The 22789-nt window shown below is 42.0% G+C and overlaps 1 protein-coding gene across 1 annotated transcript in view; it reads left to right on the top strand.

Moving 5' to 3' along the window:
- Positions 1–22789, top strand: part of myo10l1 (myosin X, like 1) — a 77904-nt gene that overhangs the window by 27951 nt on the left and 27164 nt on the right. The window contains exons 3-5 of the mRNA XM_033642773.2: positions 15060–15218; positions 18675–18862; positions 22118–22252. Of these exons, the coding sequence (XP_033498664.1) occupies positions 15060–15218; positions 18675–18862; positions 22118–22252 (482 nt within the window). The remainder of the gene's footprint in view (positions 1–15059; positions 15219–18674; positions 18863–22117; positions 22253–22789) is intronic.

The following is a 22789-nucleotide window of genomic DNA, read 5'->3' as shown; positions in this document are numbered from 1 at the left end:
ATGAATGTCCTTAACCTCCCCAACCCCCATCAACCCACCTCTGCCTAGCTTTCCCTCCTCCGCCCTCCCTCTCTGCTAGCACGTGGTGTTTAAATGTTAGCTCTGCAGGAGCTGGTGAATATTTGATAGAGAATCAGCAGGACTGGGGGGCTTTACCCTGTTACGACAGGATCTGACCCATGCAAACAGTCCCAGGATCCCCATCGCTCCCTGCTGCTCTGCCCTGGGTTCCCATGATCATAAATTCATTTTTGATTCAAGTATCCAGAGCGGACCCTCGAGGCATTTTTTAATAGTTGGTGGCTGGTAGAACAAGAAACATGCAACATTTAGCAGTGTTTGACTGGTTTCTTTTTTGTTTTACTTTTACTTTCCTCGCTCATATTCTGCTCCCAGCTGCCATGTCACTCTGGTTCTGTAATCTACAGGCCCTGACCCAGTTCAACACATTACCAATTCTGGGTTACAAATGCTTTGGCTGCAAAACTACAAGCCTTCATGTCAAATCAGCACAGCTCACAACTACCAGGGGTATATGTGCAAGCCTTTACATCATTCATAGTTTTACCCTGAGTGAGTTTTCAGAACAGACAACATCCTACGAATATTCAAGTTTACTGTGGATGTTTGGAGTGAGTTCCTCTGTCTCCTCATCTCAGATGTTTGTGATGACCTGCTGACCGATCTTTTGTTTTGTGAAAGTAGTGATTGTACTGTCTCATTGATTGCATGGTACACAATCACCCATACTTTAGCCCCTCTTCTCTCTAGCACATAAAGATGTGAGCATCTTTCCTACGCTGCAGAGTGCCAAATGAAAAGAGTCGGCCTCTGCGGCAGACATGCTGCAGCTCAGCTTGTCATTTCAGAAAGGTTAGATGTGTGTTGCTTGTTTGATGGGATATAAAGGCTATCAAGACTGACTTGACCCTTCGCTAAGTCCTGCCCCTCAAACGCAGACTGGCCAATTATAGTGCATTGAGTGTTCACTTCAATGCACCAAAGCATCTATATGTGAGTTGAATACACAGCAGCATGGCCCTCAAGTCAAAGGCTGACGTCTGAACTCTTCAGCTGCAGTGCAAGCTGCTGTGATCCATTGATTCAGCTCCTCTTGGGATCTCCCAGGGTGCTCCCATCCCAACCAATACTGGATGTTTGAGGAAAATACAGGTATTGATATTGACTGTTACAAGAAAGATAGGTAATGTTTTCTTTGGATTGACTCTGGGGTCTCCACCCAGTTGGATGTGCCTAGAATAACTCCAAAGGTTGGCCTCCAGGAGGTATCATGAACAGATGCCTGCACCACCTCCACCTTTCCTTTTCAAAGTGAAAAGGTTTTTATGCCGAACTCCTTTCAATCTGAGCTCCTCGTGCTGTCCCAGAGAGCCCAGACATCCTGCGCAGGAAACCCATTTAATTTGCTTGTATTTGCATCATTCTTCCAGTCACTACCTTAAGTTCATGACTGGAAGGTAAATTAATCAGTAAAACATGTGGATCTCGCTTAGATATATCATATTATATATGTCATATATCATCCAAGGTTTTGTCTTTTCTTTTTTAAAGAGATACTTTGCCGATTTTCAACCAGCTTCGTGTCAAAACAATGTGGGCAGCATGTGTAAATGAATTGTGGTAAACTTCCCTCCATGTAACCAGTGCCTAGATATCCCCCCTCACTCCCTGGCTCTTGGGCTGTTGCTTCAACTACAGGCTGTACTTCTGCTTTTTTCCTCCACTGTGGACACAAAGAATATGGAAGCAGATTGAGACAGATCCACCCCTCTTCTCTCGCACCAAAATCCGAACAGATCAGACGATAAAACTATAGGCACTGCTGATCGAATATATATCAAGATTATTACTGTACTGCCTTTTTCTCCCATACAATCTGTTTAGTAACATATTTCAGTGCTGTGTTTAGCTGTAATAGCAAGAGTTTGTGAACAGGAAGTTGGTGCCATACTAGTCTCGCCACAGGCAATCAGAGATCTCCGCCTTCTGATAGTCTGGGGACACTCCTTTCTAAAGTGTGTTTAACACACCGGAGAGAACGGCCGGCAACAAAGCAACGCCTCTTGCATTTTTGAAAAGGACACGCCCTCCCGGAAATGTGCGCTCCCCTTTTTCTCGTCTGCAAGGAAACAAACACACAGAGAGCTTGAAAATGGATGCCGAGAGATTTAACTCCGTTTTATCAAACACGTGCTCAGTCCACAAGATGGTGGAAATGAAGGACCTACAGCGACTTTGTTTAAACCTTTTAACGCAGTCGGACTATGTTTACGAGCACAAGAGTTCAGCGAACCACCGAAGGACCGCCCTGCAGATTTACTATTGGTTCCTGCAACGTAGGGAGTTTTTTTAAACTCTGAAATTGTATCCACCCATCTACACACAAAATCAGGGAGAAAGTCATCAGTCTTTAGTTAAGCAAAGCGTCTAAAGACTGACTTGTGAGTCTAGTGCCATACTGTTTTCTGCACAGTAAAAAACGGAGGCAGAAAAACTGAGATCTAACGCAGATCAAATATCGATCAAGATTCTCTTACTGAGTTGCCTCAAATGTTTTCAGGAACATGTTTTTAACTGTAAAAGATCGAGATCCATTTTCAAATGGACGTGCTCACATTATATCACCCACCAGCGGGAGTCTTTATTGGTCTGGTGTAGTGCAGTGCTTCTGTATCCTTCTTGAGCAAAAGCGTCCTTTTCCTCTGGTTCTGTAGCATCAATTTCAAAAGTATTTTAATCCTTCTACTGCATAGACATCCTAGTTTTATTAAAAGGCCATCTTCTTTAAATCTGTAGGCTATAACTTACTGCAGAGAGGAAACGATTAGATTAGATCAGATTAAAGGAAACTTTAATGAACCTGTCCTGAAACTGGGTCAGTGACTGGATATAGATGAATACAGAGCAAAGAGATGGTATGAAGATAATGAAATGAAAGAACACACTGATGATAATAAAAACTAGAGATAGACCACAGTAGTTTTGGTCATATTGGTAATTAATTCACTGATGTAATGTCTGTCAATTATTTTAGATTTAAACAGGAAACTAACTGAAACATGTCTGAAAATGTCTGTTTAAAATGTATAAGTGTAGTTTCTAACTGAGATGCTTCACCCCAGTAAGTTTTTATATGATAGTAGGATTGTGGCCTAAGTTGATTGACAAAAAAATTGACCATTATTAATAATATTCAATAACCGTTTCAGTCATCTTTAAAACAAATAGACTTTTAGACAAAACATGCAACTTGTATACATCACATTTGGCTCTTATTATATATATTTTTATATTATATACAGATTTTGTAGCATTTTATAATTACAATGATAAATTGAGAAAGTAATTACCAGATTAGTCCATAATGCAAATAATCAGTTGCAACCCCAGATGAAAGTTTATATTTACAACCCCGTATTCATAGCCAGACATGTTTAGGCAATTCTGTGCCTTTCAGAGATTTTCTTGGTGTGGTTGCCATGGATATGGCCACAGGGTTAGCATCAGGCTCCTCCTTATACATGCTATATTTGTGATGCCCCAATGTATAGCTCTATAGGACACACTTCACCCACACAGGAACGTATTGCACATGGGAGAATATGAACAAACACACAGAAGTCAACACACACCTACATCCCTACACTTAAACAGCACACATACACACACACAATTGAACATGCACGCATACACATACACAGGTTACGTTAGCGATGAGTTATGGATAGTGTGTGTTATGTGACCTGGATTTCAGTAGCTAGCGTGAAAGCTGCAGCGAAAGCTCACGCGAGCACAGAACATGCTGCAGGGATGCCTTACTCCGCGTGCACACACAAAATGACTGCAGACTTGAACACACACACACACTCATACAGAAACCGACACACTCCGTCAAATGAAAAGCGCAGAAATGACTTGTTTTGTCTGATCTGGTGCAGAAACAAGCTGATGTTGCTGTGTGATCTCCTGACCCACATTCCTCTCCACAGTTTCATATTCCTACCCCTCTGAGGACCCCACAGTTACTCACTTACTCGCTTACTATCATATAATGAGATTAACTTAACTCTGATGCGCAAACACACACACACCTCCCTATCTGTCTCCTGCCTTCTGTCTGTCTCTCACCATCCCTGTCTCCCTGCAGTGTCCCTTATCTGTGGAAAATGTAACAGAGGTTCCCCTTAGGCTGGGATGAGTGAGGGTTTAAAGGATGATGACATGTGAAAGGTGTTATACACCCCAGTGCTGAATGGGTGCTGTGGGGCAGAGGAGGCATTAACAGAGTTAAAGCTTGTTATTAACCTCCTCTTCCTAAATCCAACACACCAAGATCAGCAGTAACAGAAAGGCAAGGGGTCCAATGCACTTTGGAGGTGTGCAGCACAGTCAATTTTACACGGCACATTGAGGGAACTAAGAGGAAACAAAACACGTTTTAAGTCCAATGATACATTTTGCTGCAATAAAAATGACTGAAGTGAAATGCACAGACTGAAAACTTTATTTTAATAGATAAAACAGTTCAATCAGGCCACTGGCCGCCCACATGTGAGTTGTCGACGATGACAACGTGTGTGTTGGCTTCGTGGAGTGTACCAAGTGCAGCTCGATGCTGGTGACAGCAAAAAGATGGGGACCTCGACACGTAAGAGGCACATGACGAAGGCTTGCCATGGAAAGAAAGACAAGAGTCAGCCTTCAATGTTCACGTTCGTATCCTTAAAAAAATGTCGGGTTTAAACCGGGCTCACAGTTAAAGGGACGGGCCGGGCTCGGGCAGAACATGCATGGGCTGGGGTGGGGTGGGGCTAGATTTTTTGAGCCCAATCTAAGCTCTAGCTGGAGGTGAATGGGGTGGAGGAGGGCACGACGATTTCGCCTAAAATGACAGCTGAGAGGAGCAGGTAGTACAGATTTTAAGTTTGGCAGCAGCAACATGAATAGTTGAAGGAGATCGTGGCAAAGTTTGATTGGCTAACAAGGAGAGGGAACACCCATAGTCAGCTGATTGGTTTGATTGTATCGTTACTTTAGGCTCAGACACATCAAACCGACATCAAAGAACTATTGGTGACGGAGGCTGACTGTTTGCCTCATGTGTCTCGGACAGAAAAACTTGAACACATCGCAAAGGCTAGAGCCACCGGCCAACTAGCATGTATGTTTGGCAGCGGTCGGCTGTTTTTTTCATTCAAAATGGGAAACTAGAAGACCGACAGGACAGATTCAAGACACTAGTTAGCCAGTTAATCACATTAACAATAAAACCTAAGCTGAGAAGGACCGACTAGAGCCAGTGGTGAGGGAAGCCTGACATTGACCAATGATTGACCGTTGGCTTGGTATTGTATCGTGGGGTGTCTGATGATTCCCACCTCTAGTGATTAGCATTTTCCTTTAGACAGCTGCACAGGAGCAAATCACAAACCTGGCTAATGTAGCAGGTCCAGCAGAACTCACCATGACACTTGGTTTAAAGATGAAGAGACTTGCCCAGCACTGGTGGCTGCTCCTTTAGCTTCTAATATATTCTGATCTGAAGGGTCTGATTACCTCCTGTGTGTTCCACAATCCTAATCTGACGCATGGAGTTCTGCCACATCAGATCCAAGGTCAAAGCGGAGAGCTGCAGGTACAGTGCTGTGTGATACTGTATCTTGGTCTGAATAGAGGTCTGCAGAGTATATAGGTCACTGTGCCCACAGCGCTCTATCTTTATCCCTCTCGTCCCCTCTCCTCCTCACTCTGGCTGCTGCTAATATGTGAAGTCAGACGAAGAGGCTTGTCTCCCATGGCTCTCCTCCTGTTTCATGCAAAGCAGCTTCAGACATCAGAGGGCTTTACAGGAAGGCCGCTCCGTGCACTGTATGTATGCGTGTGTGTCAAAGTGTGTTCACATGTGCAAAAGCTGGTCAAGGGTGCAGTAATTTTAGTAATTTTAGTCAAAGTATTGTCATATAGCTTATTTCTCTGAGGCGCAGACCTCCATCTATCCTCCTCCAAAGTTCATGACAATCTGTCAAATAATTTTCAAGACCTTTCACATAAAAACACAAACCTCACGCTAGAGGAAGAGTCAAGAGGATCACCAAAATTATTAGGACTTTTTTTCGAACAAAAATGTGCCAGTCTATCCAACAAATGCTGGATAACACTGGATAATTAAAAACTAAACTAAATGATGATGCTAGAGGAAGTCAGAAGAGGTTTCAAGTTTAACCAAGAGTCATCCCCTGGGGACCTCAAATGTCTCCACTAAAATTTATGGCAGTACACCCAAAAGTTTATTTCAGTTTGAACTAAGCCGTGACCACCTGATTCGGTTTTTAATCCCATTATATTCCATTATCTGTCATTTTTAGCCTCATAGATATAGTTTTTAACCGGACTGAGACCACCTCTTCAAGAAGGTCTCAGTCCAGTTGTTTTGGTGCACACCTGCATGCAATTGCTGTGTTCAAACCTGCCCAAACGTACTGCACTTAGGGGGCAAATGAACTTGAGTTCAATTGACGCGAACCAAACAGGGCAGGTGTGAAAACACCCCAAGTCAATGCTGATTTTTGTTTTCACATGGGAGACAAACCTCACTCTCCTGGGTGAAAGCCCTATGTCCTTTTTACCCATCCACCACCCCTCCCTCTGATACTGAATCACCTGGCTTCATGCTTTGATTCCATCATAATTATCATGGCCATGAGAGGCTGCCGTCCAACAATAAAGGACCATTTTATTGTCTGATAATGGCCTTCTGAACCTAACAGTAGGCGTGCCAGGGTCCTTCTAGCCCATATCAATGATGCTTATAACCACTGATAGCTGCTATTTAATGGCCTGATTACAGCCAAATGGGCAGCACTGACCAAACAACATCCATAGACCCTATTTACGATAAACCCTTTGAAACGTGGCGCAACATCACTTTTTTTGTGCTGCTTCAGACGTCTTTCGCAAGTATATATACGTTTGAACCCTTGAGCAAATTGGTGCCATTTCTTTCAAAAACATGGGGGAAAAAAAATCTATAAATTTATTTTAAAAAACTAGGGAAAAAATGCATTTATAACAATTATTATTACATATTTGAAATTATGTTACAGAATTATTAGAATTTTATAACATTTTCCTTGTTTGTTTGTTTTTTATTTTTATTCTTATCAACTATTAACTACGTCAACTATTAACTTTTAAATAATTCTTGCAATTTTTTTTATTTACTTTATTTACTTTAAGAAATCCAGCCAATTTGCTCAGGTTTCAAGGGGTCAATATGGACACTGTAATTAATTTTAAGTTAATCCTACATACACCATATTCATGCTGTAAATACTCACTAGTGTACCAAATGTGTATAAATCCACAGCTGAAAATAGTCCCAGACATTTTGGGAAATTATTTATTTAAACATGAAAAATTGGGCAGAGAAGACAGATAGAAGACAGACTAAGGCTTTGTTGGTGTTGTTCTTTTCATGGGATTTTTTGGCAATAGGAAAAATACAGAGTAACACCAGCGTTATCCTTTAAGAAGCTTCCTCTCCCACTCTTCATGTCTTGTCAGAGATGTAACACTGAAGAGAAATCAGACCTGGTTAACCATGCTCTACTTCTACATTACTCTCATTCTGTCTGTCTCTCCCTCTCAGTCTATGTTCGTCTCTCTGTTAATGTTTTTCTCTCACTAATTCCATGTCTTTCCTCTGTTCCTCTCTCCAATAATGAATTATTGAATATGATGTATCCCATTTTAGACTCTCTGGGTAGTCAAACTTATTGTGTGTGTATGTGTGTGTGTGTGCTTGATATACAGTACAGTTTGTGTGCGTATGTGTCCTCTTTGTGTGTGTTAATGTGCGCCAAGAAGCACAGAATGTGTGTTAAAACCCACCAGAGGGCATTGGAAGAAGAAGACGAAGACGTTTGAGAAAACCTTTTTTTTCTCTTCCACTTCAGCTGCGTTTTATTTCAGTCACTGACATACTTTCTCACTTTGTAGCGTCCCTCCTCTCTGAATCATCTGCATCTGGGCTGTCCCAAATGGTTTTCCCCGAACATGTCCGCTTTATCTGCTGTGAAAGGCCTTTGTTTCTGAAAGCAGCTTTGGCTTTAGACGCAACTGTAAAATCCAGAACTGTAGCCCGGGCATTTATTTGATTTAATCCTATAGTTTAATGTCCAGTTTTGGGTTTTTTTGATAGAGACCACCATTCAAGATAGATCTTTCTTTAGAGGGGCACCCCACAGATTTTATACGTCAAAACTCACTTTAATTGTCACGAGAAGTATTACTCAACCTGTGAAAACAGTTGTTTAAAGTCCCCCTCCACTCAAAAATATGTTTTTCTTATCTTTATGTCCCCTTAAAATGTCTGACCTTGACTATATTGACTTGTATCAGTACAAAGTCTGTCACTAGAGAGGCATTTTCACATTCTTCTACTAAAGGAGGCAATGTCTGTGCCCTAAAATCTGAGAATTGAATGTACCGTGGACAAGCTAGAATAGGTACATTAATAATATGAAAGCCAGTTGCTGTATAATATAGGAAACTAGTATCAACAGGGGAACAGACTTAGACATAGTGGACTTGACAGAGAACCATAGTTTGCATTAGCACAGTTTTTGTGGCATTTTGCCTTTAATGGACAGGACAGGTAAGCATGAAGGGGGGAGAGAGAGGGGGGGACGACATGCAGCAAACGGCCACAGGCTGGATTTGAACCCGGGCTGCTGCAGCAACAGCCTTATACATGGGGCGCCTGCTCTACCCACTAAGCCAGCGACGCCCCCACAGTGAAAGTTTTGACAGGTAGAATGTGCAGTTTTGCGATGTAAACCGGACCAATGTGAAGGCAGTGTAACATCTAGGGATGTATCCAACTCAAAATTATGTCAAATCAGATTTGACTGTTCAATACAAATATTCAACCTTTAAACAGTCTTTACTGGTCAAAAGGTTGGTTCGGTAGACAAAAGGACAGGAAAAGTCAGTGGAGGCAAACAAATCCAATAGGGATGAGGCAGAGTCAATCAGCAGGCTAAAGCCAAAAGAAAAACAAAAAAGGGACACATGGAAACAAAAGGCTGAAACGCTAGACACACAAGGAGCTAAGACGAACTGGCACCGAGAGAAAACAAGACGCACACTAAATACTCTGGTGAGGGGGAAGGATAACGAGACACAGGTGAGGCTAATCAGGGCGGGACACAATCAGACTCAGGTGAAGTCACAGGGGCAGGAAGTGAAGTGATCTGAAACAAGAGGAGATTGTGAGTTTCAAAGTAAAACAGGAAACAACATGAATAAATGAATGAAATAAAAACAATAAAACTTAAGAAACTTGAGCTGTGACAGTAGTATGGTAAAAAAGCTAGTACTTCTAAGTAGAAGACAGAAGATAGTTATTTTGGAGACTTACATAGCGAAGCCTCTCTCCTTCGGGCAGCTGCCTCCATGTACGGAGGTGTCTGTACCAAAGTGCAGCGTCAAAGTGAAGAGCGATCACTCTTCAGCAAAATCTGGGGACCAATCTGCTTCTGGTACCTTTTCAGTTTAAAAAAAAAACTATATTGGAAAACCATGTTAAACAAAATATTAATCATTTTTACATATGTTAAAACATCTGGAGGGGAACTTGAATGTCTTCAGTGACACTGAAACAAGCTTCCTAAAGTCTGAAGAAATAACCTTGACAATGATTATCCCTTGACACAGAGCATTATGACAAGTTTTACAATTAATGGAAAGAAATGAGACGAGCGGAGAATTTTGACAACCAAGATCCAGGCCTCCATTTCAGTCGCCCCAGTGTCCCTCCTCCCTTCAACACATGTGATGTGGAGTGTGTGTGTATGTGTGTATGTGTGTGAAGCCTTATCTTCTGTTCCACTATAATTTACCCCTGGATTGCTACGGCAGGCTTGACTTTCTGATTGAAATGGCTCTCAGTAAGCCTTCAATTATAGGCAGGGGTCCCAGATTGAGCCATTTAGGCATTACAGTGGGTCTTTGAGTGAACACACGGGGAACCGTGTACATGTAGAGAGACAGAGCAGAAAGACTTGCAGTAAAAACAACAGCAAAAAAACTGAAGCGTGGAGGATACAGGAACCAGCAATAAAGAGTGAAAACGGACAAATGAAGGAAGAAAAAGGAAGCTGCAGGAGGCTGAAATGTGGGAGATGCAGTGTGGGGCAGGGGGTAAATTAATGAAGAGTGGGCTGATGTGAGGAAGGAAGAGATGGAGAGAACAGAGAGATGACAACGAGGGGGAAGGGAGTGACGTACAAAGGGAAAGCGAGATGAGAGAGACAGAGAAGTGATGTCTGAGACATAAAGGCATGCAGACAGTGAGAGTAGGAGAGAAAGAGATTTAATAGGGTGGGAAAATGAAGAGAAAAGCCTTATCTAAAACTAATGGACTCGGATGTCATTTGAGGGACTTTCAGTGTTTTTGTTCTCACAGAAATAGGAATACACCCCAGTCTGGATGTAATACAGTCACTGTGAACGCATCTGTGCGTGTGCAAAGCTGTTCAAGTCATGACCAACAGGCATGTTAATGCATCTCATCACTCAGTGTGTGTCCCGTGCACATCACACACGGACTGTGCATAACCACACATACATCAACAGAAATACACAGATGTAAAAGTTACCAGTGATCTTGAATCAGTATCAAATGTTCAGAATAGCAGGAAAGATAAATTGTCTGGGATTTAGGGGGATATATTGGCAGAAATTGAATACAAGATAATAAGTATATTTTCTTTAGTGTATACTCACCTAAAAATAAGAATTGTGCTTCCATTACCTTAGAATGAGCTGTTTATATCTACATAGGGAGCGGGTCTTCGTACACAGAGGTCACCATGTTGCACCGCCATGTTTCTGTGGTAGCCCAGAAGAGCCAAACACTGGCTCTAGATAGGGCCGTTGGCATTTTTTCATCGACTCTACTCTAGTAATGTACCGTACATCTGAAAAGCTCCGCTTCTCAGCTTTCAGAATCTGTTGGAATTACGTCAATAGTGTGAATGGTCGAGGAGTTACGGTCATTTGAAAAAAAAATAAAAAAACAAAATTAAAATCGATTATGAGATTTCCACATCGATACTCGCATCATTCAAAACAGAATCTCGATGCATCTAAAAATCGTTCCCCCCACCCCTAAACCCTGGCGCACAGGGTTCACAGTGATGATGTCACAGCCAGGGCTGTGATTGGTTGATGTCCGTCCAGGAACATGATGTGGGATGTTGATCCGGGAGCATATCCTACTTGGCGAAATCTCGTTGTGTGAAAGGCACTAGACGTCCTGTGGAATATGAGTAAATGTTAGTATGTTAATAGCACATTTTTGAATTAGGAACTTAAAATACTGACTTCAGTTTTTTTTTTTTTTTTTTTTAAATAAATTTATTAATCCCCTCCGAGGGGAAATTCAATTTTTTCACTCTTTTGTCATTAACACACAGAAAGACACACACATGCACAAACAGGACCTATACATGCACAAAGTGGAGGGATATCAGAGTGAGGGGCCTGCCTTGGTCAGGCGCGCTTGGGGGGTTCGGTGCCTTGCTCTCGACAGTGCCCAGGAGGTGAACTGGCACCTCTCCAGCCACCAGTTCACTCTCCATATTTGGTCCAGACGGGGACTTGAACAGGCAACCCTCCGGTCTAGTTTTATTGTTGCTGCAATGCAATTTCTATTTCAGTTTTGCACATTTGCTGCCAGTACTGGCCGCTGACATTGACCCTCCGACGGTAATACTCATATGTAAGTCATTTTGCTTCTGTAGCAGCGTGTCAGTGCCTTGATTAAACACCATGGGTGTAAAGAGGTGAAGACAAAGAGTCAAGTGGACAGGGTCACAGTGAATATGGTGAGCTACATAAGTTATGCTCTCTCTAATGGAGGACGAGGGATAATTGGGTCATTTCATCACAGCTGAGTGAGTGCGGAAAGGTTAGAGATTTAATGGGTGAGACCTTCATCAACAATTACCATCAGAGAGAATCCACATAGTGTCTGCACTTCTATAAGACATGAGAGGGAAGGCTAGGAATTAATGTACACTGTATAGCACACAGGTTTTTATTTGTCAGCCACAAGCAACATTGTACACACAGACATGTTGGCAAAAGATGAAACCGCTGAGTTTGTTCGCCCTGAGAGAGATGTCTGCACGCACACACAGCTCTGTGCGGTGGAAGACACTGTTACTGGAGTGAAATAGATTTATTTAAGAACAAGATGTCTGAACGCCTACAGCGTGCCCCTCTGCCACTCTCAACAGACTCCCATCACATCTGTTACAGCCACACACACACACACACACCCACCAACACACAGGTCGGATGCTGGCTGTGAGACTGAGCTGACATATTAACAACCTTTCTATTCTTAGACAAGTTGATTTTGCTGGAATGAATGAACGACCTTTACGCCGAAATAGAATCACTTTAATTATCCGTGTGTGTTTGGATTGCGTACAAGAGAGAAAGTCGGGGATCGTCGTAGCCTCCTGTCTGTGTGTGTGTGTGTGTGTGTGTGTATCTGATATGAATACACACCGGGCTACTTTCACCTGTTACGTCCTGCCAGGTCAGATCTGTTACTCTCTCTTCTTCTTCTTCTTCTTCTCTGCTTCCTCTTCTTCTTCCTCCTCCCCTTCCAACAGACGGGCTCCCCACCCGCCTTGTCCCCTGCTCTCTTGTTGCCATGGCGATGGATGACATAGATGAGATGGGGGTCTGGTTAGAAGAAGAGCCACAAAGCTCGGTGTTCTCACCCTTTGTATTTTCATCACGTTGCATCACAATTAGCCTGTTAATGCTAAAAATGGAAAGACCTCACAACGTTGGCATCTCATGAACACGTTGGCTCGCTCCGCACTCTGAACAAGAAACCTTTATTATCCAGAAGCCATTGCTACCAGCATGACAACTGAAACTCAAGTATTACATCTACCACGGAGGAAATATTGTGATGTATTTTCTGCCTTTTTATTTGACCTTGAGCACACACACAATGCCAAGTAACACCGGCATAATATACGTTGCAATGCCGCCCATTGTTTCTGTGTGTGTGTGTGTGTGTGTGTGTGTGTGTGTGTGTGATACATTACAGGAAAATCACCTTAAAATTCTTGTAAATTGATTGTTCAACATTTTGGGAAATACAGTTAATTGCTGTCTTGCTGAGAGTTGGATGAGAAGGTCGATTCCACTCTCATGTTTGTGCTGTAAATATGAAGCCACAGCCAGCAGCCAGTTAGCTTAGCTTAGCTTAGCTTAAAGACTGGAAATGGAGGGAAACAGCTAGCCTGGCTCTGTCCAAAGCTAACAAAATGACTACTATTACCTCAGTAATGCACACGGTATATCTGATTTGTTCGATTTTTATATTTTTTTTTTTTACTTTAGTAGCGACAAGTAGCAGTGCTAGAGGGGTTTTGCACCACCTTGGCAAGAAATAGTCTGTCAGATTTCAGCTGATGCTAAGCTAAGATCCATTCATCCATCCATCCATCCATCCATCCATTTATATCGGCTTATCCAAGGCCATATCTTTGGGGCAACAGACTGAGCAAAGCACTCCAGACATCCTTCTCCCCAGCAACACTTTTCTTGCTCCTCCTGGGGGACCCCAAAGTATTCCCAGGCCAGATGAGATATGTAGTCCTTCCAGCATGTTCTGGGTCTGCCCCGGGGACCTCCAACCAGTTGGACGTGCCCAGAGCACCTCTAATGGGAGGCGCTCAGGAGGCATCCTGATCAGATGCCTGAACGACCTCAACTGACCCCTTTCAATGCGAAGGAGCAGCGGCTCTACTCCGAGCTCCTTACCCTATCTCTAAGGCTGAGCCCATTCATTCGGTCGCTACCCAGAGCTCATGACCATAAATGAGGGTTGGGACGTAGTTGGATCAGTGAATCAAAAGCTTCACCTTCCAGCTTAGCCCTCTCTTTGCCACGACAGTCTGGTGCAGCGCTTACACCACTGCAGATGCTGCACCGAACCACCGATTAATCTCACGCTTCATTCTACCCTCACTTGTGAACAAGACCCAAGTGTATATTTGAGTACACCAGATTTATTGTTTTGTTTTTGTTTTTACCATGATATCTAATTGGGTATAAGGAGTGGTGGATTTTCTTTGGTATTGGTATCGATCTGTGGTTTTGCAATGAAATCTCTGTCGCTCATCAGCTCTCTGATCAGCGGCTGTTTGGTGAATGACTGTCGATTTGGTGGCAGATAACGAAAGCAGGAAGTTGGTTATAGAAAGCTCTATGTTGTACATTTGTTGTTAAAGGCAATCTCATCTCCTTGTCTGCCTCTCCATTAATTTTCCACACAAAAGACCAGGGACTGACTGTTAATGCCAGTGAAAAAAACTGACAAAGCTAAATTTTGCAGCTCCAGTTGCAACTTTTAAAACTTCTGTTTCCAAGGTCAAGAATGAAGACAGGTCAAACAGTCTTAACAGATTTGTTAGTACTGACTGTTTGACCCTGAGGAAGGGCGGTGTGCAGTCAATACGCACTAATCTAAAATATTTTTAGCTTTTTTTGTGTCAAAATACTGTTTCCAAGGTCAAGAATGAACTTTAACGCTCATCTAATTAAACAGTTTAAACAGTCTGAGCAGATTCGATATTCCTGACTGTTTGACCCTGAGGAAGATCGCTGCATGGTGAATAAGCGCCTGTCTTTTTTTTAGATCATAATTTTAATGAGGCAGTGTGCTTTGATTTTTTGGGTAGATTTATTCCCTTTCTTAAGGACAGGATTTGTGTGCCATCAAGAGAGCCTGTTTTGGGTTACATCGCTGTCAGATGCAAGTGGAGCCTCCTCTCTTGTTCTGTAAACTTTGTGTGTATGACTGCAACAAATTCAGGATTATTGAAAGCTGTGGTGGAAAATGTAGAAAATGTAGGCATCCACAAAAACAAGACTTTAACTCATTAGTTAAATAAACTTAAGGGGATGATATTTGACAGTCTGTACGTCTTGTTGTCTTCCAGGTGTTGTACCTCCAGCAGGCCGAGGTCACCAGGGAGCGGGTGTACGCTATGCACCAGTCCAGCATCGATGGAGTGGAGGACATGTCAGCGCTGGCCGAGCTGCACGAGGCCGCCATCATGCACAACCTGTACCAGCGCTACCAGAAGGATAACATCTATGTAAGTGCATTCAGACAGACACGTGTGTGTGAGAGCGTATATATGTGGTCGGGCGTGTGTGTACATTATGTTCATGTCTTGATGTGCCCACCCTTTTCCTTTTCCAGTAATCTTTGCATGCATGAGGCTTTTAGTGGGAAACACAAATCATCTTATGACACACATCCACTCTGAGTGGAACAGGTAGTGAGATGGAGAGGCTTTTAAAGTGAGAATACTGTGGTACATTAAACCAAAGGTTAAAACAAACATTATTATTCTTTAGATTTTAATCCTGGTTAAATCGGCAACACCAGTGATGACAATTTCACTTTTAATGCACATTTTTGCTGCACAGAAACTTTTTGTTGACGTAAGCCAACTGTTGAGTCAACTCACCTCGCCTGTGTCTACAAATGAATGCACCACAAAGACGACAACCAATGGCAAATGATCATGTATGCTCTGCGTCTGCATGAGAGGAAATAATTCTCCATACCAGATTCATGGTGAATGGGCCGTAAAACAGGTGACAAGGGATGACAATGGTGCAGGACATGCCGCCAAACCTAGGGCGACAAAGACTCACTGACGGCCTGACTGTCAGCTTGGTGTGTCAGAGCCCCTAAAATGACAACAGCAGTGTAAGGTAGTCATGACAGGCCCCAGTGCACACTACTGTGACGGCTTCTTACACATGCTAGTTATTAGTTGTAAGGGGTTGTACACATGCCACGTCTTTAACCATCTGAAAAACGCAAGGTCAGGCGCTGCTACTTTTGTGCCTACTCTGTGCCAACTGTCAAGGGCACAGAGACAGGTTGTGTCTGAGATTGCTAAGCGACCAAAACCAGCACCTTATTGTAGCCTACTTCCAGAGTGCAGAGCCGATCTTTTTCCAGGTGCTCCTTTATATATTAGGCCTAGAATATTGTCTGTGGGACAGATGTAAAGCTCTGGGCAGCCCTGCTCTAACATGATCAACTTCTTCAAAAGCACATGCCCTGTGCACAGCGCTGTCAGTCCCTATAACTTGGTGCAGGTGATGGCAGGAAACATCAGATTGATAGCAAATAAGCAGATACACCACACTTTACTTTGAAATGCTACAAACAACATGGCTTCATTTGGTTTGTTGCTACATGCATTGCACAGGTGCTTTTAACAAGGCTGCAGCTGCACTGAATCCAACAGCAGCAGGGTGATCACGTGCTGAGAAGACTCCATATATGGTTCTGTACACATGTCCACCACCTGAGAACACCTCATATCATGCAAACAACCAGGCACATCGCATTACATACTTGTCCTGCCTTTCTTCTTTCTCAAGCTGGTCTAATTGTCTGTAAACAGAAGAAACGTGCATTAAATGAAGTATCAAGAAAGTAGAAAAGCCAAGCATCAACCCAACGATCATAGATGCAATAAATATACAAAAGTAGTCTTAAAATAACTGACTAGATAAAGATATATTGCAAAACAAGAACAGGAACAACCATCAATTCACTTCAGTGGAATCCTAAAGCACAAAATCCTTTCATAAAGAGGAGGAGGGTGGGTAGTGAGGAGGAGTGCCCTGCCTTTTCTTTCCCTCACTCAGGTGCAATCACTTGACGTCAGCATATCAATTATGACAAAAAAGTGCCTAAATCTAGTGTCTCATTTAGGCCATGTGGTTCCATTTAGTTCAAAGTGAAAATCCAATATGCTTCCCTTTTTAACAATTTTCAGACCAGGTTTCCTCCCCTTGGATAAGGAAGAATCCTCTCTAGACCAATACGTTTGACAGAAGCAGCAGAGCTATGGTTCCTGTCTCTGTAGTGTCTGGCAATGCGATAGTCCATGTTTCCATTTCTATGATCAACTTCTTCATATTTACCGCAGACTGATATTTGAGGAAGACGGGAAAGAAATCTGTCAGCTGTGATTGGCTCTATCTCATCACATGACATGTGGTGCACGCTGCTGCGTTTCGAAAGTCGAACTCTGTTTATCTCAGGGTGCGATAGGTGCTCGGAAATGTGTGCACACTGTGACAGCGTTACTCTAGCGTTTGAGCTCACCTGCCGTGCATCTACATTGAAAACAATGAATTTTTGGGCGCAAAAATGCAGCATGTGTACGGCCCCCAAGGCACACAAACACACACACACATGCACACTTTTATGTTTGAAATGCACGACTGCTTGTCTGGCTTGCAGATATGCTCAGCTTGTCAGTCTTGACAGATTTTGCTCCTAAAGTAGCTGCCATATTTTGTATCATCTCGTCAAATGATCAAATAGAGACATTGGACTATAGTTTATGTAGGCAGAGCATATCATTTTGCTACAGAGTGCTATATAGCAAATGTCAAAGCTTTTACTTTAACTTTAGCTCCTTGAACTCATTTCTGAAGTGTCAATCTGAACCACTCACAAGGGGCCTGTTCCCCCCGACCCCACGGACCCCAGTGCAGCTGCACTGCCCGCACTGTCTGTATTTACACCCCAGGAATAGAAACAGATGCATTAGAACCATGATTCTTGGTTTTTGTACAGTAAATCTGTTGGAGTGTAGCGTCAAACTGCTCTGCTGTCTCTGTCAGAATCCATAATGGACTCATTAGTCACAACAGAGATGAACTGCTGTGGTCATTTGTTTATGTGTATGTGTCTGTAATGAATAGAAGCATTAGCTGATGTTCATAGAACTCCACTACCCATCTTGCCTCTAGGGTTTCATCTCACCCATGACCACTGATGACGTAAAAGACGATAATCTCTAATGTGGCCCAAAGAATGGATATTTAGATCAATTGAAAGAAGCACATTTTGATCACAAGCCTGAAAACCTGGAAGATTACCAGACAGCAGACCAGTACCAGCCGTCCTGGGTGTGACCTAATCTAGATGATGAAATATTGTCCATACACGGATTTCCCTTAAGCTGATCATAAGAATTCACCCTGTGTGGGTCAGCTTTCTGTGTCACTGTGAGTCCATGCGTCACTGTGTATTTGTGTCCTTCAGCACAGATTTTAATGTGTGTAGTACACAGAAGTGCACAGACAGGGTAATATGACACCATGGACGGCGTGCTGACCTCAAGTGTTTTTGTTTCTAGCGCAGAAAGTGAGGTTACTGTTACAGCACAGACAGTTCAGAATGGAAATCTGTTCTCCCCCCTCCATCGTCTCTCAGCTTTCTAATAAAAATCTGATTTGTCACTCCTGCTGTCACATCTCCACCCTGATGTGCTCCCTCACCCTCCCATCCAGATTAATATCAACACAAGGCTTCACATATTTGTGCTGTACATGTCCCTGAGAGCATGTGTCAGTGCTTTTACTGTAAGTGTGTGGGTGCAGGTTTGAAACAGAGCGGAGAAAAATAAAACTGACAACAGGAGAAAAGAAGCAAAGAAACAAAAGATACAAAAGGCTAAAAACATGACACAGAGCCAGAACCTGAAATGTCTCTTCTCTTATGTTTCCAGACCAATATCGGCAGCATCCTGGCAGCCGTCAACCCCTACAAGCAGATCTCAGGTCTGTACAACCCAGAGAGGGTGGACCTGTATTCTAAGCACCATATAGGGGAGCTGCCTCCACACATCTTTGCTGTGGCCAATGAATGCTACCGCTGCATCTGGAAACGCCATGACAGTCAGTGTGTCCTCATCAGGTGAGTACTGTCATGATTAAATGTACTGGTTTACATCTTATTCATGCTTTGTCCATCTGTCAGTCTTTCCCCCAAACCCATGGGCTGATTATGAGACAATGGGCCCCTGGACACAGATATGCAAAAGGCTCCACCACCTCTCCCACTTAGAAGCAAGATAGACTGACTTTGTGGTGATTTTGTGTGTCCTTGTCGTCATTTTGGGTCTTTTTTGTTGATATTTCTCTCTTTTTAGTCCCTTTATGTCTCTTGGAGGTTAGTTTGTGTCTCTCTAAGGTAGTATTGTACTTCTCTGGCAAAATTCTTGTGTCTCTTTGAAGTAATTTGTGCCTTTTCTGGTCAGTTTATGTGTCTAATTTTGTGTCTGTCTGGGGCATTTTTGTCTATTTAAGGGAATTTTTTGGCTCTTTGAGGCAATTTTGTGTCTTTCTTGGTCATTTTATGACTCTAAGGTGATTTTGCACTCTCTTTAAAACAATTTTATGTCTATTTGAGGTTGTTATGTGTCACTTTGAGGTCATTTTGTGTATTTGGTTGGTTTGTGTCACTGAGGTAATTTTGTGTTTAACTGAGGTAATTTTTGTGTCTCTAAGATACTGTTGTGTCTCTGAGGTCATTTTTTTGTGTCTTTTTTGGTCGGTTTGTGTCTCTAAGGTAATTTCATTTTAGTGTGTCTAAAACATTTTTATGTCTATTTGAGGTTATGTGTCACTTTGAGGAAATTTTCTGTGTTTTTTGGTCATTTTGTGTATCCTTGTCCTCATTTTGTGTCTCTTTGAGGTCATTTTTTGTCTATTTTGGTTGGTTTGTGTCTCTGAGGTAATTTTTTTGTCTCTTTAAAACAATTATATGCCTATTGTAGGTCGTTATGTGTTACTTTGAGGTCATTTTGTGTATTATTTGGTTGGTTTGTGTCACTGAGGTAATTTTCTGTCTTATTTGGTCATTTTGTGTCTCCTTGTCCTCTTTTTTGTGTCTCTTTGAGGTAATTCTGTATCTTGTTTTTGGTTGGTTGGTTGGTATGTGTCTGAGTTAATTTTGAGTCTTATTGGGAAAACTTCTGTGTGCCTCATTGAGGTAATTTTGTGCCTCTTTGAAGCAGTTTTGTGTCTTTTTGGTCATTTTATGACTCTAAGGTAATTTTGCACTCTCTTTAAGATAAGATAAGATAAACCTTTATTGTCTGTCACAAGTAACAGAAATTCGTCTTTGGCAAGCTCCGAAATAAAATACACAAGAACACACAAAACACAATAGACATTATACAAGATATATGACAAAGCAGTGTATCTGGGTGGGACTTCAATTGTTGTTTTAAACTGTTCAGGGTGGTGATGGCAGTGGGAACAAAAGTTTTTTTGTATGTGTTCTTCCGGGAAAGTGTGACTTTGTAACGGTGACGTGATGGTAGTAGTTGGAAGGATGGGTGCAGAGGGTGGGTGGGGTCCTGTGTGATGGTGGTGGCTTTCCTGGTAAGTGCCTGGGTGTAACGTTCTGTGAGGGGGGTCTGTGGGGATCCAATTATTATAAAATTATAAAACAATTGTATGTCTATTTGAGGTCGTTATGTGTCACTTTGAGGTCATTTTGTGTATTATTTGGTTGATTTGTGTCACTGAGGTAATTTTTGTGTCTCCTTAAGATAGTTTTGTGTCTCTTTGAGGTCATTTTTGTGTCTTTTTTGGTCAGTTTGTGTCACTGAGGTAATTTTATGTCTTATTGAGGTCATTTTTGTGTCTCTTTAGGAATAATTTTGTGTCTCTTTGAGATAATTTTGTCTTTTTTGGTCGTTTTTTTGTCTCTAAGGTAATTTCATTTTAGTGTCTCTTTAAAACAATTTTATGTCTATTTGACGTTGTTATTCGGTTATTTTGTGTCTCCTTGTCCTTATTTTGTGTCTTATTGAGGTCATTTTGTGTTTTTTTTGGTTGGTTTGTGTCTCTGAGGTAATTTTGTGTCTCTTTAAAACAATTATATGTCTGTTGTAGGTCCTAATGTGTCACTTTGAGGTAATTTTCTGTCTTGTTTGGTCATTTTGAGTCTTACTGGGAATAATTTGTGTCTCTGAGACAACTTTGTGCCTCTTTGAAGCAATTTTGTGTCTCTTTTGGTCATGTTGTGTCTCCTTGAGGTCATTTTGCATTTAATTTGGGTGATGTTGTGTCTGCTTGAGGTAATTTCTGTGTTTTTGCAGTCATTTGTCTCTTCCTGGTCAGTAGGTGTTAATTTGAGTGACTTTTTGCAGGTGAAAGCCAAGGGGGTGGGGAGGTGGGGGGTTCTTGGGCCTGTGCCCAGTACACTCGTTCAGTAATCCATCCATGCCCCAACCATCAATCCATCCACCTTCTAAATCCTGTATCACAGGGGACTGCAGCCTATCGCAGCATGCATTAGCCAAAAGGGTTTTTCCATTTTTAGAAAATCCAACAATTCCTACCGTCCTACTTACCCACAGTTACACATGCATTTTTTATGTCTCTAAGCGTCAGTCTTATTGTCTTTCTTAAATCGATACCACCATTGTGTCTGTAAACATGAAGCTACAGCCAGGAGACAGCTAGCTTAGCTTAGCCCATTGAGAACCCACTTATTATCCAAACACACCAAAAATATTGTAAAATATTATATAATGGTCAGGGGATCTGGGTGTGTTAACATAAAGACACATTTATTTGGGTTTTTGGTTTTAAACAAACAAGATATAATGTGTTTATTAGTTAGCTTTCAATGTGCTGGTAGGTGGATCTTTTTGCTCATCTGTGCATGGAGCCCATGCAGAGACGGGTAGAAAATGACAATGAAAATCAATGTGAAGGATAAAGGAAGTAGACGAGCATTTCCACGTTTTAGACATATTGATCACAGTGGGTGTTTGGGGGAGAGACTTGAGCCGAGATCAAGCTCCAAGAGTCAGTCCTAAATAACAAGCTATTTAGATCAGATGAAGAAGGAGAAGAGGATGAAATAAAGATCACATCTGCCTTGGTGGTGAATTACCAATTGAAAAAAAAGTTGGTTAACTGCTCCTGGCCTGTTTGGTGTTTCTTTCAATTACAGTCAGACTTTGTCTCTGTTGGTATCTCTATTGATAAAGACTGTGAGCTAATGAAATATCTCTGAAACTATCAAAGCTCTGTATTGATTGAACGAACAGACCAGTTTGAGATATGGGAATGTCAGAGAAGGTCACAGTGTCTTTAATTGAATTGTGTGTGTGTGTGTGTGTGTGTGTGTGTGTGTGTGTGTGTCCTCCAGTGGTGAATCAGGCGCAGGGAAGACGGAGAGCACCAAACTGTTGCTTCAATTCCTGTCGGTGATGAGCCAGAACTCAGCCGGCACTCCTCCATCGGAGAAAAGTACACGAGTGGAGCAGGCCATCGTACAGAGCAGGTACAGATGAGAAACGTGAAAATGTTTCTTTACATTTACTGCCAGAGATGTTTTTAAATATACTGGGACAAGTCTGAGTCAAAAGAAATTCAAAAGGAGGTCGAAAGCAAGTCTTTAAGCTCTCTGACTGCTGACTCGGGCAACAACTAATGATTATTTTCACTATTGATTTATCTTTTTTGTTCATAAAATAGTACAAAAACTGCCTTTTCTAAGGAGACACCTTCAGATGTTTATGTTCTGCCCATTTATTGTCCCAAAGATATTCAGTTTTCAATAATTTACAGGGATATAACACTGAGAAAAGTAGCTTTATTCATATTACACATTTAATTCCAGGTCAAAGCAAAATGTGCTGCAGAATATGTGAGGTAGAAATTACCGTCACCAGACAAAGCCAGAAACCGACCATAAAAGTGAATCAAATCCATTAAAAGGTAGAATAAAACCTCATGAAATAATAATTAAGATGAAGAGTAAACCAATTAAAGATACAAAGACATGACTCAGAACTGATAAAAAAATGTTGAAATTAAA

This window comes from Epinephelus lanceolatus, chromosome 15, assembly GCF_041903045.1.
Source record: "Epinephelus lanceolatus isolate andai-2023 chromosome 15, ASM4190304v1, whole genome shotgun sequence".
NCBI classification, from domain to species: domain Eukaryota; kingdom Metazoa; phylum Chordata; class Actinopteri; order Perciformes; family Serranidae; genus Epinephelus; species Epinephelus lanceolatus.
The sequence above is the reverse complement of the archived record's forward strand: the minus strand, read 5'-3'. Positions and strand labels throughout refer to the sequence as shown.